Below are 14,399 nucleotides of genomic sequence, written 5' to 3'. Positions count from 1 at the left end.
AAGAGGGGGAATCGCGCAATCGCGCAGCCTAGATGAAACACTGCACCCAGCGCGCAGAGCACGAGAGAACATTGTACCAGTAGTACCTAAATGTTTTAGTTTGCTTTTAGTGACATGATCTTTTCACGTGATCACCAACAGTGTCGCGGCGCATATGTTGCGTACAACTGATCGCCGCGCCAATCAAGTATATTAAAATTACTTGTCAGGCTATCTGATTAGATGTACTATGCTTCGTGCCAAATATGGAAAATAAACATTACAAGAATGATGACAGTCAATGTCACATCCTCATTCATCGGGAAACATTTGTGTGGCAGCAAGCTTCCCGTATCTACACAATGGTGAAGACAGCGATTCATAATGGTGACCCAACAATGCAGTGACAAGCTTTCTTGTTTTTCTTCATTCCAAACATATTAAGAATAGGCCTAACACATCACTTTTTGCAGGATTCATTTGCTCTGAAAATGTACGGGAACATTGGTTTGTCTTGTGCTCCAAGAAAATGATACACTCAGTGCGACAGTTTTCAGACGACCTCAGTTTTTGGACATTTAATGACATGCTGTTCGTTGTACTCACTTCGCTCCGTATTGATAACGTTTTACAAGTCATGTAACAGCATTATAGTCAGGTGATGCTGTTGTCCCATTTTGAATAGTTATTTTTTCGGTAGAAGCTATTTCAGGCTACAAACTTGGCGAAGTTAACACACCGTACGATACAAGGTGTCGAAAGCAACACACAGAGACAGCCCCATGTCTGATATTGTAAGCACCATACACGTCGAAATATAGTTGCGTCATCCATGGATTACACGTAACTAATATATCAGGAAATTTTTACAAACAGTTTTCTAAACACATTGAAATTTAAAATTGGGGGTTTGAGGTTTCAAAATATCAATATTTAGCCTCTATAATCACATTCCAAATACGAAATCCAATAACTGCGATAGCAGTCTGATTACTACGCACTCAAAATGGTGTCAACAATTTGGCAACTTTGACCCCCTAAAATACCACTTTCGTCCTGTTAACAATTTTACGATAAACAAAATAAAGTTTCGAGTAGTATAGTAATAGAATTTCGTACTGCTCGTCATTTATAAAACGGCTTTAGGCGAAATTCACTACCCTGTCCGAAAACTGTCACACTGAGTGTAGTTCTATCAAATGTCGATGTCCAACACAGCTACAGTACTGTACTGCAGCTACAACAGGCAATGCATGTTTTACTCATTGAACCGAAATACTCAGGTGTGGGATCGCTCCACTTTTTATAAAATAAAATCAACCGTGTCTTATTTCATAAAGAGATGAAACTTGGCCTCATCGTACTTTCAGTCTGTCCTGGGCATTCTATTGCTTTGTCCACCGTGACTAGGATTTGGAGCCACTCGTCCAGGAAGCCTGGGGTTCAAATAACCTATGCACCTTCAAGCCAATTCCCCTCGAAATCACTTTCTGAATTCTGGTCAACACTGCCCCCGCTGGAGCAACTTGACAAGTCCCTGCAGCTGGACCACGTGTGTAGCTCCCTTGCCAGTATTTATTGGGCGTCTGTGAGCACTGGTTATATAGCTGACTTTGTTTGTGGTCTAATTTATGCAAGGACCACTAAGTACACTTTCTTGTCAATAGCGTGGAACAAATAACGTCAATTGTACCTGTTGGCCAATATGCAAATACCGCTACCTGGCTCGCGTGCGAAGTGGCCCCCTGATCACCAGGCATGAAAAAGGAGTCAAGTTTTGCCATTCGCCCACATCTTTCTGAACTGACACAATATGCAATCCATAGACAGGTCCCCTAGCTGAGTTTTTGACGGGAAAAAATAAAAACTTTGGAAGTGATGTCATAGGCCCTTTAAGTCATGTTGACAAGTAAATTAAATGATCAGAAAGTTCTGTGTAACACTCTCTAGAGCTGTTTTGAGGCATACTTGACACTTTTTTCACATTTTGTCAACCAAATCAAACCCCTGATAAGATATCCTGTGAATCTTGATGTTGACCATTAACAACCTTTCACCATGGAAACAACAGAATCATTACCTGGGCTGCAAGGCGGCTTCTGCTCGATGCTCTCCTTGCTTTTGGAGCAATAGATATCCTGTGTAGTGCGCCCTCATTGGTCAGTATTGTACTACTTGATACTGAATCAAAATCTACATCACCAGCATTGGCTGTTGGACAAAAGGAAAGAAAATTACATGAACAATTTGACTTTCCCTAATATCAAATATTTGATAACATTTGACTGAAATTATTCAAACAAGTTGAAAGTCGGAGGGAAATCAGCTCTAGTAGACTGGAGATTTTGACCAAAGTGAGGAAAAATCCTCATATATACAAATTTTACAGGGCCAGTAGCTGTAACTTTTGATGATCTGTTTACTGTTTTTGTTTTTAATGTCAACTGCAGTTTCTTGTTCTACTCCCAAAAGCATAATTGGAATGTGCAGTATTCAGATTGTCAACTCAGCCTGAACATATGTAAACTGCAATGTTATTGTTGACTGAATTCTGGTTTGGATTAGAATTCAAATGTAAACAACAACAGTGCAGGCAACCTAAATAATAGATGCTTTGACACACTCTCCTGGCACACTTTGTACCCGAAGTGACTTAATGCAAGTATTCCATCTTTTCTTGATATCAAAAAAGTCAAAAAAGAGCAACTTTTTCCCTTAAATCCTTATCATCAAAACACATTAGTTCCAGTAACTTTTCCCTCTTCACTTTCCTTTCTACAGATCCACCTTTGCTGTACAATACAATTAGCCTGTTGTGAAAATTGGATGTAAAGAAGGATAGAGAAAATGAGGTTTTTCTACCACTTGGTGGCGCTTCTCACTATTGAATCTGGACACTGACACCCTCCCTCACAAAATACAAGTCTACACCTACCTGTACTCTTACTCTTTTTATAGCCATACATTTTTCTCTTTCTTCCACCAGGGGGTGATGAACTCAGGCTTTTCTGTCATCAAAACAGAATAAAACACTGAAATTCTGCATGAGGCAAAGAAACTCTTGGCATTAAAATGCAAATGCTTGTTTCATCTTTGAAATTAAACCACTTCATAAATTTTAGCGAGCTGAGCTATCTCAGAGTGATGTTTACCTTTTTTATTTTCTGAAATGAAGCTTTTAATCACAATCCTTAATTGACATCGAAAACACAGAATTCCTTGGAAATTCTCCTTTCAAATTTTTATGATAGAATTTCTTCATAACTTGTATTTCCTTGCATTATCTGTTGTTAAAAATTGCGGCTGTGTGCAGTCACGGGGAGTTGTGCCAAGTGACAGAAGACTGATGTACGGCATGGAAGAATTACTACATTTCTACATTTCTTCAATGATTAATTTGAAAAAGATAAACACTGCCACAGTAATGTCAGACACACCTTCAGTAAAACATAAAACCATGGTAAAATATAATATCTGTAACTGGTTCATTGACATTGGCCTTTAATTGACAATAGTAGGCATTAAAGAGCTCACACAATTCATTGAACTACTGGTATCATTCATATAATGTACTGCACCTGACATGTAAACATTAAAAAAAATCACACGTAAAAACCCTGTCACCACACCCATTGTTAGTCCTTGTAATTTAGAATGGTTAGTAGAATTATCAGTACATGGAAGGTTGTGTTATTCACAGGTACAGCAAATTCTTCACTTAATGCGTCCTTCACTTCACAGAACAAAGGACGACAAAACATCTGTAACTCTGGGAGAAGATTTTGATAAGGTGATAAAACAGGAAATCAATGATTTTGTGGACGGCAATGCTCATAAATCAGTGGTTAAATCATTAAAGATAAATGGATGGGGTTGGTCAGCTGAATATGCTAGGTGAACAACACAGTTATGTAATGCTATCAAGACACTACAACTCAGGACTATTTGTTGCACCTCTTATTAGAATAAAATATCGGGGAAATTTGCACTCGGGGTCACACTTTAAAATAATGTTCAGCAAAAATAACTTGCAAAATTGTATTTCTGATGATGTAAAGAAAAAACAGAATACATAACGGCACGAAACTAAGGATGAAGAAGAGAAAGCAGACAGATTTCACAACAGTTTAAGAAAACCACATTTAGATTGACACTGGAATATAGAAATTACCGTTCCTCGGGCTATAGGTAGTTTCTTTGTGATAAAAACCTGTCCGTTGTACAAACACAGATGACCATGACAGTGAAAAAAACAGAACACAGGTTACGTTGAGTATTAAACGATGGAGTTAATACAGATGAACAAAGTGATGGCGGCAGTGGTGATGATGACGATGATGATGATAGCGATGCAAGTGTCAAATGAAGGAGGTTGACGAGTGCAAATGCAAAGAAAGAGCCGTAGAAGCAATGACAAGTAAGAATTACATGCAATATGCAAATCTGGTGATTTGATTGACTGCATAAAAGAGTAGTTATGGTTTCTTTGATAGCTCCTTACTGGCCAAAGGAAATAACCTTGCTCTGTTAGAATTATTTTTCCCAAATTCACCTGAAGGCAGTTTGAAGTGCTTTTCCATCGTAAGACCTTAAGCATTTATTTTAGTGAGTCAATAGTGCTGATTGCAGAGTCAGTTTAGAAGAATGGTTATCCTACATTGATAAAATTATTTGGTGAACTTACCAGTGCAATTAAGAAAAACTGATTTATAGTATATGTGCCGTACAATTTCTAATTTTTTTCTCTATTATTGCTTGATTTGACAACAGCTCTGAAGTCGTATGTTTAACCCATCCTTTCTGAATGGATTCTCCTGGACCCATACAAAATAAGTGGATTATCCTACAGTCAGACAGATTTTGGGGATGGAGAGAAAGCAAGAATTGCTGGCCATTACTGGTGTGGCTAAGAATTGCTGGCCATTACTGGTGTGGCTAAGAATTGCTGGCCATTACTGGTGTGGCTAAGAATTGCTGGCCATTACTGGTGTGGCTAAGCATTTGACAGTCTGTGATACATTTTATTTCAAATAAAATTATGGAAACAATCTCAACAATTTATTGACAGATAAAATGTAATATGTCAATAGAGCACACACTCTTATCTACAAATCTCATTGATGTAAGTAATGTATTTTACATTTCTATGTTGATACATGCCGAGTACAGCTAAGGGACGCCAGCCTCGAACTGATGTTTTGTTACCATTGAAAACACTGACATGATTTAATGTCCATATTTATTTTGTAACGAACAATGTAAACAATCATGATACTGCATGTAGCAATGCAGGTGATATTTTGACACAATGTAACAGTACACATAACATCCTACACAGTAGCAACACTGGACACAAATTTGATATTTCAATTCTGGTTTGACAGTGACACATAATGTATGGCATTGCAGGGCCAAAATACATGTCATAGTTCATTGATGATGTGTTACTGTACCTCATCATCCATGCTGAGAATTCCACTGTCTCGTTTGTTGTCTCCTACCGGCTCACTTCGCTCATTCAACACATCTGATGTTAGAGTTACATCTGGAGTGTGTCCCAGACCATCGTCTTCAGAGCAAGACTCCACTCGTGACCGAAGCTTTGCCGACAGTTCACTCTACAAAGATAATTCAATACATACACTCAAGTTAAATTTGTAATGCACAGAAGACAAACTTGCGACTGGAAATTAATAAAGACACTACAAATAAACTTTGTAACTACCGTTAGATTAAATTCATCCATGAATTCCAAGCTGACTTTGTCTTGACAACTAGAATTGACCGTACAGCCACAGCCCCTATGTTAATTTTTCACTTTAACAACAACCACGGCACAAGGTACAGGATGGTCACTTGACACCAATGGACTGGCTACAGTCACTATATCACTGAATTTTAATCATTCATGTATTTGTTTATTCATTAATAGGATTTGGACCTTGTATTGCTGGTATAGGTGTACATTTTTATCTTGCTAGCAGAGAGCATGGCTGTAACATGGTGGTTGGTACATTCAGAAGACGACTGAAACATGACTCATTCAGGTGCGTCCTGTTTTCATTGCTATGGTTACATGTCAAATGCTGAAGTCAAAAGTATGAATTTTTCAGAGAGCTGCATTATAAAGCAGATTTTCTGTCACAGACAACTGTGCAAGCCGTCAAATTCCTGTGTCCCTTTGAACAAGGTCACCCTAGCTTATGCCCTCACTATTTCATTAGCCTGTCAGACTGTTTTTGATTTGTGAGGCTCTGAGTACCCCTGCCATTTTGACCTATGACCTTTGAGGGGCAACTGCAACCTTGGGGTTTGTGGCATTGACCTAGATAGCAGCAGGTATTTATATAGAGCAGTCTGCTGGGGTGGCAAGCACCATTTTAAATCACCAGGCCCTACAGACATTTTTATCAAAGTAATTTATCAAACAAAACAGGACTGATACAGATCCAATTATTGTAATCATCCAAATATGAAATGATGAAAATATATTCTCATGAATCACATGACTAAAGGGATGATTGGAATTTATGGTTTCTGAGTAATATGATGTATCTGCAAGGAATCAAGGATTGTGAAAATTATTACCCAATGGATTAGTCAAGCATCCATTCTCAGTATAGATTACATTGCATATGAGATATTACACGATGCAAAATGTAACAAAGAAAGTCCATGGTTATTTGTAACGTTTACGTTTGCTGACTTGGTTATTTAAGCTGACAATTTCAAATTCCTTCACCATGAACGACACATTTTTAGTAATTAGAATATCAAGAAGGAAATCAAGGAAAGTGATGACATGAAAAACTGTGACTCACACTAAATCCTGAAGGAATGTTTTCAACTGATATTGTGGTAGGTTGTAACGTTTGCTGACTTGGTTTCTGTTGGTCCGGGTTGAAAACACTGTCATGAGATAAACTCAACCCTGTCATACCAGACGCAGAGCCAGCATTCAATCTGAAATTGCAAAAGATGAGAGAATCTTATATCATGAATTCAGGAACACTGGTGACTCATACACTAATCAGGAATATGCGGTAAATAAACGAAAGGAAAAAATCAATTGAGTGGAATTCTGAGAGCAATGAAAACATTGATCTGTGGGTGTATAATTGGTTACCAATGCACATTATACCAATTTGTAGAGTGAGATTTGGTTACAAATGAACACAATTTCACAAATGTTGATTTTTTCAGCTGTTAATAACCTGAGGAGGAGTAGAATAACTTTGATTTGAACGGAAGACAGCTGTATCATGAAACTGAAAGCTACATTTCATTTCAAGGGAAAAGTTTCAATTAATCTGGATGAAGAATGGCAACTGTACAATTAATACACACAAGATAATATTTATTATTTGAGCATATCTTAGTCTACATTTGAGTTGAATGAAGTCATTCTTCAGATTAATTATTCTGAAGGAAATGAAATGTTTACAGTGTCACCATTGAAATTCTCTAATTGACATCTTAACGATCCAGACACAGCAAATAAGATTAGCAGTTCAATGATAATGATTACATACTAGCAAAATAAACATCCACTGGTATGTGGCATTTCATGGGCTAAAGATGTACATTTATATCTATTAAATGAAAATGAATTTCATCATGACTGGAACTTTGTCAGTCTGTTTGTTTCACTTAATTGAAAAAAACTCCAGGAAGCAGAGTCATAGTTTACATATGTTTTTTCAATTTGTAAGAGTAATAGATTTACTTTAAAATGAAGTAAAAGCAGACAATCTCGGCAAAACTTTTTTTTGTGAATAATAAATCTTGGTACTGCTACAAGTATAATCACAATGAAACTGACAAGACTTTGTGTGTTGAGACTGAGGAACAGTATGACAAACAAACAAACAAGCAAGGATAGAAAGACTCCCTAGCAAGGTGGACAAAACAGCTATGATCGCCTAGGAGAGTACATAAACTTACTTGTCATCATCTGCATTTGACAGCTCACTGGTTGACTTTGACAATGGCTCTGTAACACCAGCTTCTGCCTCAGTCTCCCCGAGAGATTTACTTTTTCTACCCCTCCATTTGAAAATTTTACGTATTGATTTCAGTTTTGGTGTCCGGAACCGTCGTTTCCGCACAACTTCTATGGGGGAAAAAATTGCAGATGCATAGATGGTATAAGTTTGATATTTTGAAAATTCAGATGGACAACACTGATCTCAATGACTTGGCTATTTCATTTTAAGTTACAGGTGCAAAAAAGGGAAAAGAAAAGAAATCTGTGAAATATATATGTTTTCATTGTACCTTGAACCCCCACCCATTGCAATACCAGATTTACCATCCAGGACACTATGGTACATTTAGGATGGGGGAGGGGAGGTTGAGGGTGAGGGGAGGGATCGTGTAGACCTTGCCAAAATAAGGGGATTTGGAACAATTGAGGCGGTTATATCTATGGCTTTTACAAAATTCATTGTTTCATCATGACTTTTGTGATGAAAATGCACAGCGTAAACCAATCTGCTACTGTTAAACGCTAGAATGGCATCTGTGAAAAGTTTCCCCCAATGATAATCTGACATGTCTTCACTTCAACAAAATGCTGCAAAGAAGACTTATTAAAAATTAAAATCAAATTTGATTCAGGGGTAGAACAATGCGGTGTATGTTATGAAAGGTGACAAAATCAAGGAATAGATTAAATTGTTATTTTGGGTTGATGCTCATAAAATGTACTTGTCTTGTTGCCTGGCTGTCAATAGTTACAACACAGTAATCAGGGTGTTGATTGGTGTAATCCCTATGCAGGAGGGAATTCCCCTTCAGTTTTGATAGGTTGGATTTGGTTTGCCGCACTGTTAGTTTTGGATGGGATTTAATACTAAAATGTGCCGGTTTTGTTGTTGCTTTAATGTCAATGGGCACCAGTCAGTGTATCCCACTGTAATCAGGAAATGGCGGGATTGGATGGCGTCTCATTTAAGGAATATTCCACTCTGAGTATTTGATAGGCAGGGAATGACAGGCAGGGCATGTCTGGCCATACTGCAAGAATCTCACAATTCATCAGCCTAGATGAAATATTGCAACTGGAATACAGTGTATATTTCGGATCATTTCGTAAACCAGCAAATTTTTGGAGAAATTGCAATTATCTGATAGTAATAATTGAAATATGTCACGTAAGAAATCAACTCTGATCTCTTTGTATTAAGGTGATGGCTATATAGTATATGATTAAAACAAGATAAAGCAAGGATGGAGATACCCTAAGTGGGTATAGTATTTCATATTAATCATCAGTGACAAAAGGAATAGGGCTAGGGTAAGAGTGCATAGTGAGACACCCCTTGTTAAAACCATTTTTAGTCTGTCTTTAAAGGTTTGTAGCTACTGATTTTTTGCTTTTGCCAAAAGACGATACATTTTATTGACAAAATATTGTACATTTTATCAACCACTAGTTTCATCACACTACCAGTGTTTTTAGATAATAGGAGAGGTCAAGCTGCATTGTTTCAGACCATCATCAGAGCATAAGCTATCAATCCCATGCTATCTGTAGATTTGTGATGCAACACAGCAAAGTATATTGTAGCCAATCACAAGATGGGTAACATAAGAGACATTTGGGAATAACAATGCACTTCACATTGCACAAACAAATCCAAGTTGGTAAAACACTCTGATCTGATCTGGTTGCTTTGTGTTCTTTGCATACTACACTGCCTTTTGAGGTCAAGTCTTACATGTAGGTATCTCTTTACAAGATATTCCATTAATACCACAGATCTTGGAATGGGTCTGATTCCTGGTGGACTTCCAGGAACAGAAAATAGCTGTTTTAACAGTTGAGTTTTGGCAATACAGTGTAATATATTTAGTATTCTTGTGATTTGAAAAAAAAACCATTTAGATTGTTATTCGATATGAATCCAAAGTAATTTTGCTTTTCCATTGTATCCTAAAACAGCTGAATGAAGTTTTTTATGTACGTCTCAAGGCCACCCCAAAGGGAATTACATCTGATATTTTGTGTCCAGTAGAAAACGAGTGAATGACGATAAAAACTTCATTCATTTTAAAACAGCCTGATGTTGAAGGTAATAAAGAGTTCAGGTTGTTACACATGTAGGGATGCAATAATGTCAGACAATTGGTGAATCTGTCATGTGGAATGAAATTAATAACTATTCAAAAATTCAATTTTACTCTGAAAAAAAATTCTTGTGGACAGATGTTGATTCATTCAGTTGCATCAAAACAGATTATTTGATACAATGGGGTTAAACAGACTGAGTCAGTATAGGATTATGTTTCAATTGATGACAAATAGACAATCAGTTTCTCAATGAAAACTTACAATACATGTAAATCTAAAGCAAAACATTTTTTTTCTTCTGTAAAGCAGACTTTGCTACATGTTTAGACAATATGAACTGAGACAGCTGGTGTCAACTTATCACGGAATATGTCTGTATTCAACATTCCGGTACAATTGATGGTATTCAACATTCCGGTACAATCGATGACCAAATACCGGTACCATAACATCCCCTAGATGTACAGATGGAATACTGTGTCAGGGAACTGATGTCTCATAACTCACTATCCGTGGACTTTGAAGTCCACGGATAGTGAGTTATGAGACCTCAATTCTCTGACAGAGTATTCCATCTAGGGAATGTATGTCATGGCTCCCGGACAAGTGCAATGCCAGGATTTGTGATTTACAAGGAAAATTCTTCGTATAACCGCAAAGGGGAGTGGGCTCTTTGAAATTTTTGGAAAGGTTGATACTATGAGAAAGAAGGGAATGCTATAAACCCCAATCAGGACACTGTGTGTAGTGCTAAATAATTGAAAACAAATGGTGACTGTGATTTACAAACACATCAGGGTGCATAAGTCAGCTGATTCACTATAATGTTCTTCTATCCCAAAGTCTACCAAGCTAAACATTTCATCTGTAAATATCATATAACCTCAGAATCCAATATCTTTCAAGAACAAATAGCTGAATTGTGACTACCACGTCTGAGATTTCTCCAAGTATGTACATGATATCATTTGGGGAATATCCTTACCAGCAGGTTCACTATCTTCTTCATCACTTGTCTTTGGTGCTGGATTATCTACTTCTATGCTACTTATTCTCTGCGTGGTCCCTGCGCTAGCCATCTTGGATCCTAACACATCCCTTTGGTAGCGATAGCGATAACTGCCTGAGAATACCTCGGCTTTCGGAAGCTGTTTGTTCCGGTTTTCCTCCTTGCTCTCCTCCTTGCCTTCCTGTAGCTTCTCCTCTGTGTCAGAGTCTGGAATGGAATCAGGAAAGGAAGGGAAAAGGTCAGGGATTCAGTTCACTACAAACTGAAAGCACTCACACTGGAGAGGGAATGATATACTCTGAAGTTTGGACTTTTATAATGGATAAGAAACCTTCCCCTGTTTGTTCTGAGATAACATTTCTTGCTGGCAAATGGGGAAACAGGATGACATATTTCTTGAAGGTTTCATGATGGGTTGTTACCATGACAACAGGCAGGAAACAACAATGTTGCTAACTTACTCTTGTGACCCTCAAAGAGAAGTTAGGCTTCAATATCTGCTCAGTGTAAAACTAAAAGCGAAAAAGTGAATCCCTAAAAACTGTGGACAAATACCCGTTGATTACCGGTACATACATGTATAGTTCGTTAGTTTCTGCCACACACACAAAAACCCTCGTTGAGTAGCAAGGTAGGACTAAATGCTAGTGACAGTTGCTAGGATACAGCTCTTATCCCTAACAACCAGGATAAAAAGTGTGGGTGGTAGAGGCTTTATTTCAAAGGTCCGCATTGTAATCCTTCTTATACTCAAAATTGGTATTTGTTGACATCAACACCTTCTGGGCGTCCTCTTTGATATTACTGAACATTAAATATTAAAATTTCAGATCAATGTTACAAAATGTATTTACTTCCCATGATTCCATTTTTGATATCCATGTAGAGGGGAGTTTATGAATTTTCTATGGAGTATGTGCAAAGGAAAGTGTTCAAAAGCCACCAAATGTGAATTCAAAAAACCAGATCTGCAAAATTCCAATGTGTCACATTCGGTTATGTTTAAAGGGAGTTGACAGAAATAGATGGGGAGTATCTGAATCAGATGTAATCCTTATATGGTACTGAGCTGCTGAGGGATTTTGCAGATTACAGACTATTATTTAATGTAAAACATGTGCAAAGTAGAGTGTTATCCGGTTTTAAATACAGTTGCTTATTTTAAAATGTTATTCTGATCTAGAAGTGGGAATAAAATGATAGACATAAATTTACAGAAACCATAACTTTGGTTTTTGGCCACAAATAATTTCCTTGGACCTGACAACATAGTGGTTTATTATGCAGGACATACATCCACTGATCTGACAGGCTTACAGTGGTGTATGTGTGTTTATTCTGTATTGAATATGACCATGAAGTCTAGCATGTTGGGTAAAAATAACATGGCCTTTTCTGATTGGCTGTCTGTTTGAATTTTATCAGTGATCATCTACCAGAGATACACATGTAAGTTTCAACCTTTTTTTAGAGTTTCAGGCTACATCAGTACATAGTTTGAAAACCACCTTTTTTGTTTTCCTCTCATAAAATGGTACCAATATTCTACAGGCAAAATCTAGCCACATAAATTGGGATTAGGTGGAATTTAACAGAGATACTGCCCTTGATACTTATCTATATCAGTTAGGAAACAATACACATATTTCTCATGCAAAAACTTCAAAAAGCAAGGTTAAATAATTTTGAGTTTTACAAATTATTGCAGGTAGAGAGAAGTGTCATTTTACTTTCATTATAAATTTGTTAACACTGCCACTACAATGGTTTGGTCTGATACAACTGTACCACCACTGTTATACTGTAAGTTTAAGATAATAAGGTTAGACCTATGTACAGGCAAGTAAAGGGGTTAGGTACGTGCAGAAATTCACAATCAAGCATTCAAAGTGAATTTGTTCTACAAAGCATCTAGTTTCAGTATACGAATTTCTGAACTCAACAGCTGACATTGTGACTAGACTGTTTCAGTTTTAACACAAACCATGTGACACACCAGTAACATCTCTGTAAATGTAATGTTTTTTATCAATAAGACAAAATATATACGTGATTTATAAACTGGTTAAACTGAGAAAAAAGTAAATATTACATTTTTATCTGAGTACAGCCAAGCTTTTCCTTTCCATTGCGTCATTTCACACACTGTCTACCATCATAGGTATCTTTGTATGTTGCATGTATGATGCCGGACTGGAGTTTTATGTCAGTAAGATGTTAGGCCTTCTTTTTGATCAATTACTATGATATAATCTTTTTAATAATTAGAGATAATTTCTTCTGGGACATTTAACATTTTAAAATAAAATAGTATGTTACCTGCAAACACACACACCTAGTCAAGATAGCCAAATAATACTAAGCAATACACATTTTTCACTGTACATGTGTCCTCTACCTGTACATTTCACCGTACTTCCCGCTACATATTCAATCATCACAGAAGTGACACATACAGTCAAGAATTTCATTTCATCGCTAATATTTTTGCAACAATAAATATCACTGTATTCCAATAAAGGTGTTAGATTTCCTGCGGAACACAAACCAGCCAGAGATATTTCATTTAAAGAGCGATAGAAAATAAGGAAGTTACATACCTACGTTACGCATGGAATAACACAATCAACTGAATGGAAAATTTAACACCCTACTCATCTTAGGGACAGCCATTAATTTATCTAAGCCAGAGCTGTATGTTGAAGCAATTGACCACTGCTGTGTTTCAAAACATGGTTGAAATTTCACAGGCAGTATTTTATAGTACATTTTTAGTTTGATGCAGTGAAAACAATTACAAGAAACAAGAACATCTAATAAAACCATGAAGATTGTAACCCCTTCACACATGTTGGTTGGCCCCTGACATCTGTTTTGCATAATTCATATACAGTATGTCTGGTTGGCATTCAAAATACACCATATTCTTCATTGATATTCCAGATGCAGACCCTATTCATCATTCACAACCTGACCTGTCACATGGTTTGTTATCAGATCATGTTTCAGTGTTAAAAATATCACCTATTTACTCTATGCCACATTATTGTCTTTGTTAAATTCACAATGAAGAACACCTCACGATAATTATTTCAAAGATATGATAGACCAGTTTGCTAAATGAAACTGTAACTGTATTTGCCTTTTTCATCGGCATTTTTATACTATTTATCTGTTAACTACCAGGCATAGTTGTATTTGAACACAATGCATAATACATACTCTTTTGTAAAAGCAGAAGTGTTTCCTTTTCTGATTCATAATTATCATTTTTATGAGTTCTTCATTATCCAGTGTGTAATTACATTTGGACAAAATTTTAGAAGAAGCTATAGA

The 14,399-nt window shown here is 36.8% G+C and overlaps 1 protein-coding gene across 5 annotated transcripts in view; it reads right to left on the bottom strand.

Annotated features, from left to right (window-relative positions):
* LOC139132072 (uncharacterized protein DDB_G0286299-like) overlaps nt 1-14,399 on the bottom strand; it is a 48,679-nt gene that overhangs the window by 10,177 nt on the left and 24,103 nt on the right. For all 5 annotated transcript variants that reach the window (XM_070698464.1, XM_070698463.1, XM_070698461.1 and 2 more), the window contains 6 exons: nt 11,040-11,270; nt 7,924-8,092; nt 6,801-6,942; nt 5,433-5,597; nt 2,915-2,987; nt 2,060-2,190 (listed from right to left, as the gene is read on the bottom strand). In XM_070698464.1, coding sequence (XP_070554565.1) covers nt 2,060-2,190; nt 2,915-2,987; nt 5,433-5,597; nt 6,801-6,942; nt 7,924-8,092; nt 11,040-11,133 — 774 coding nt within the window. In that variant the 5' untranslated portion in view covers nt 11,134-11,270. The remainder of the gene's footprint in view (nt 1-2,059; nt 2,191-2,914; nt 2,988-5,432; nt 5,598-6,800; nt 6,943-7,923; nt 8,093-11,039; nt 11,271-14,399) is intronic.

This window comes from Ptychodera flava, chromosome 4 (assembly GCF_041260155.1).
Source record: "Ptychodera flava strain L36383 chromosome 4, AS_Pfla_20210202, whole genome shotgun sequence".
NCBI classification, from domain to species: domain Eukaryota; kingdom Metazoa; phylum Hemichordata; class Enteropneusta; family Ptychoderidae; genus Ptychodera; species Ptychodera flava.
Note: the sequence above shows the minus strand (reverse complement) of the source record. Positions and strands in the feature narration are given on the sequence as shown.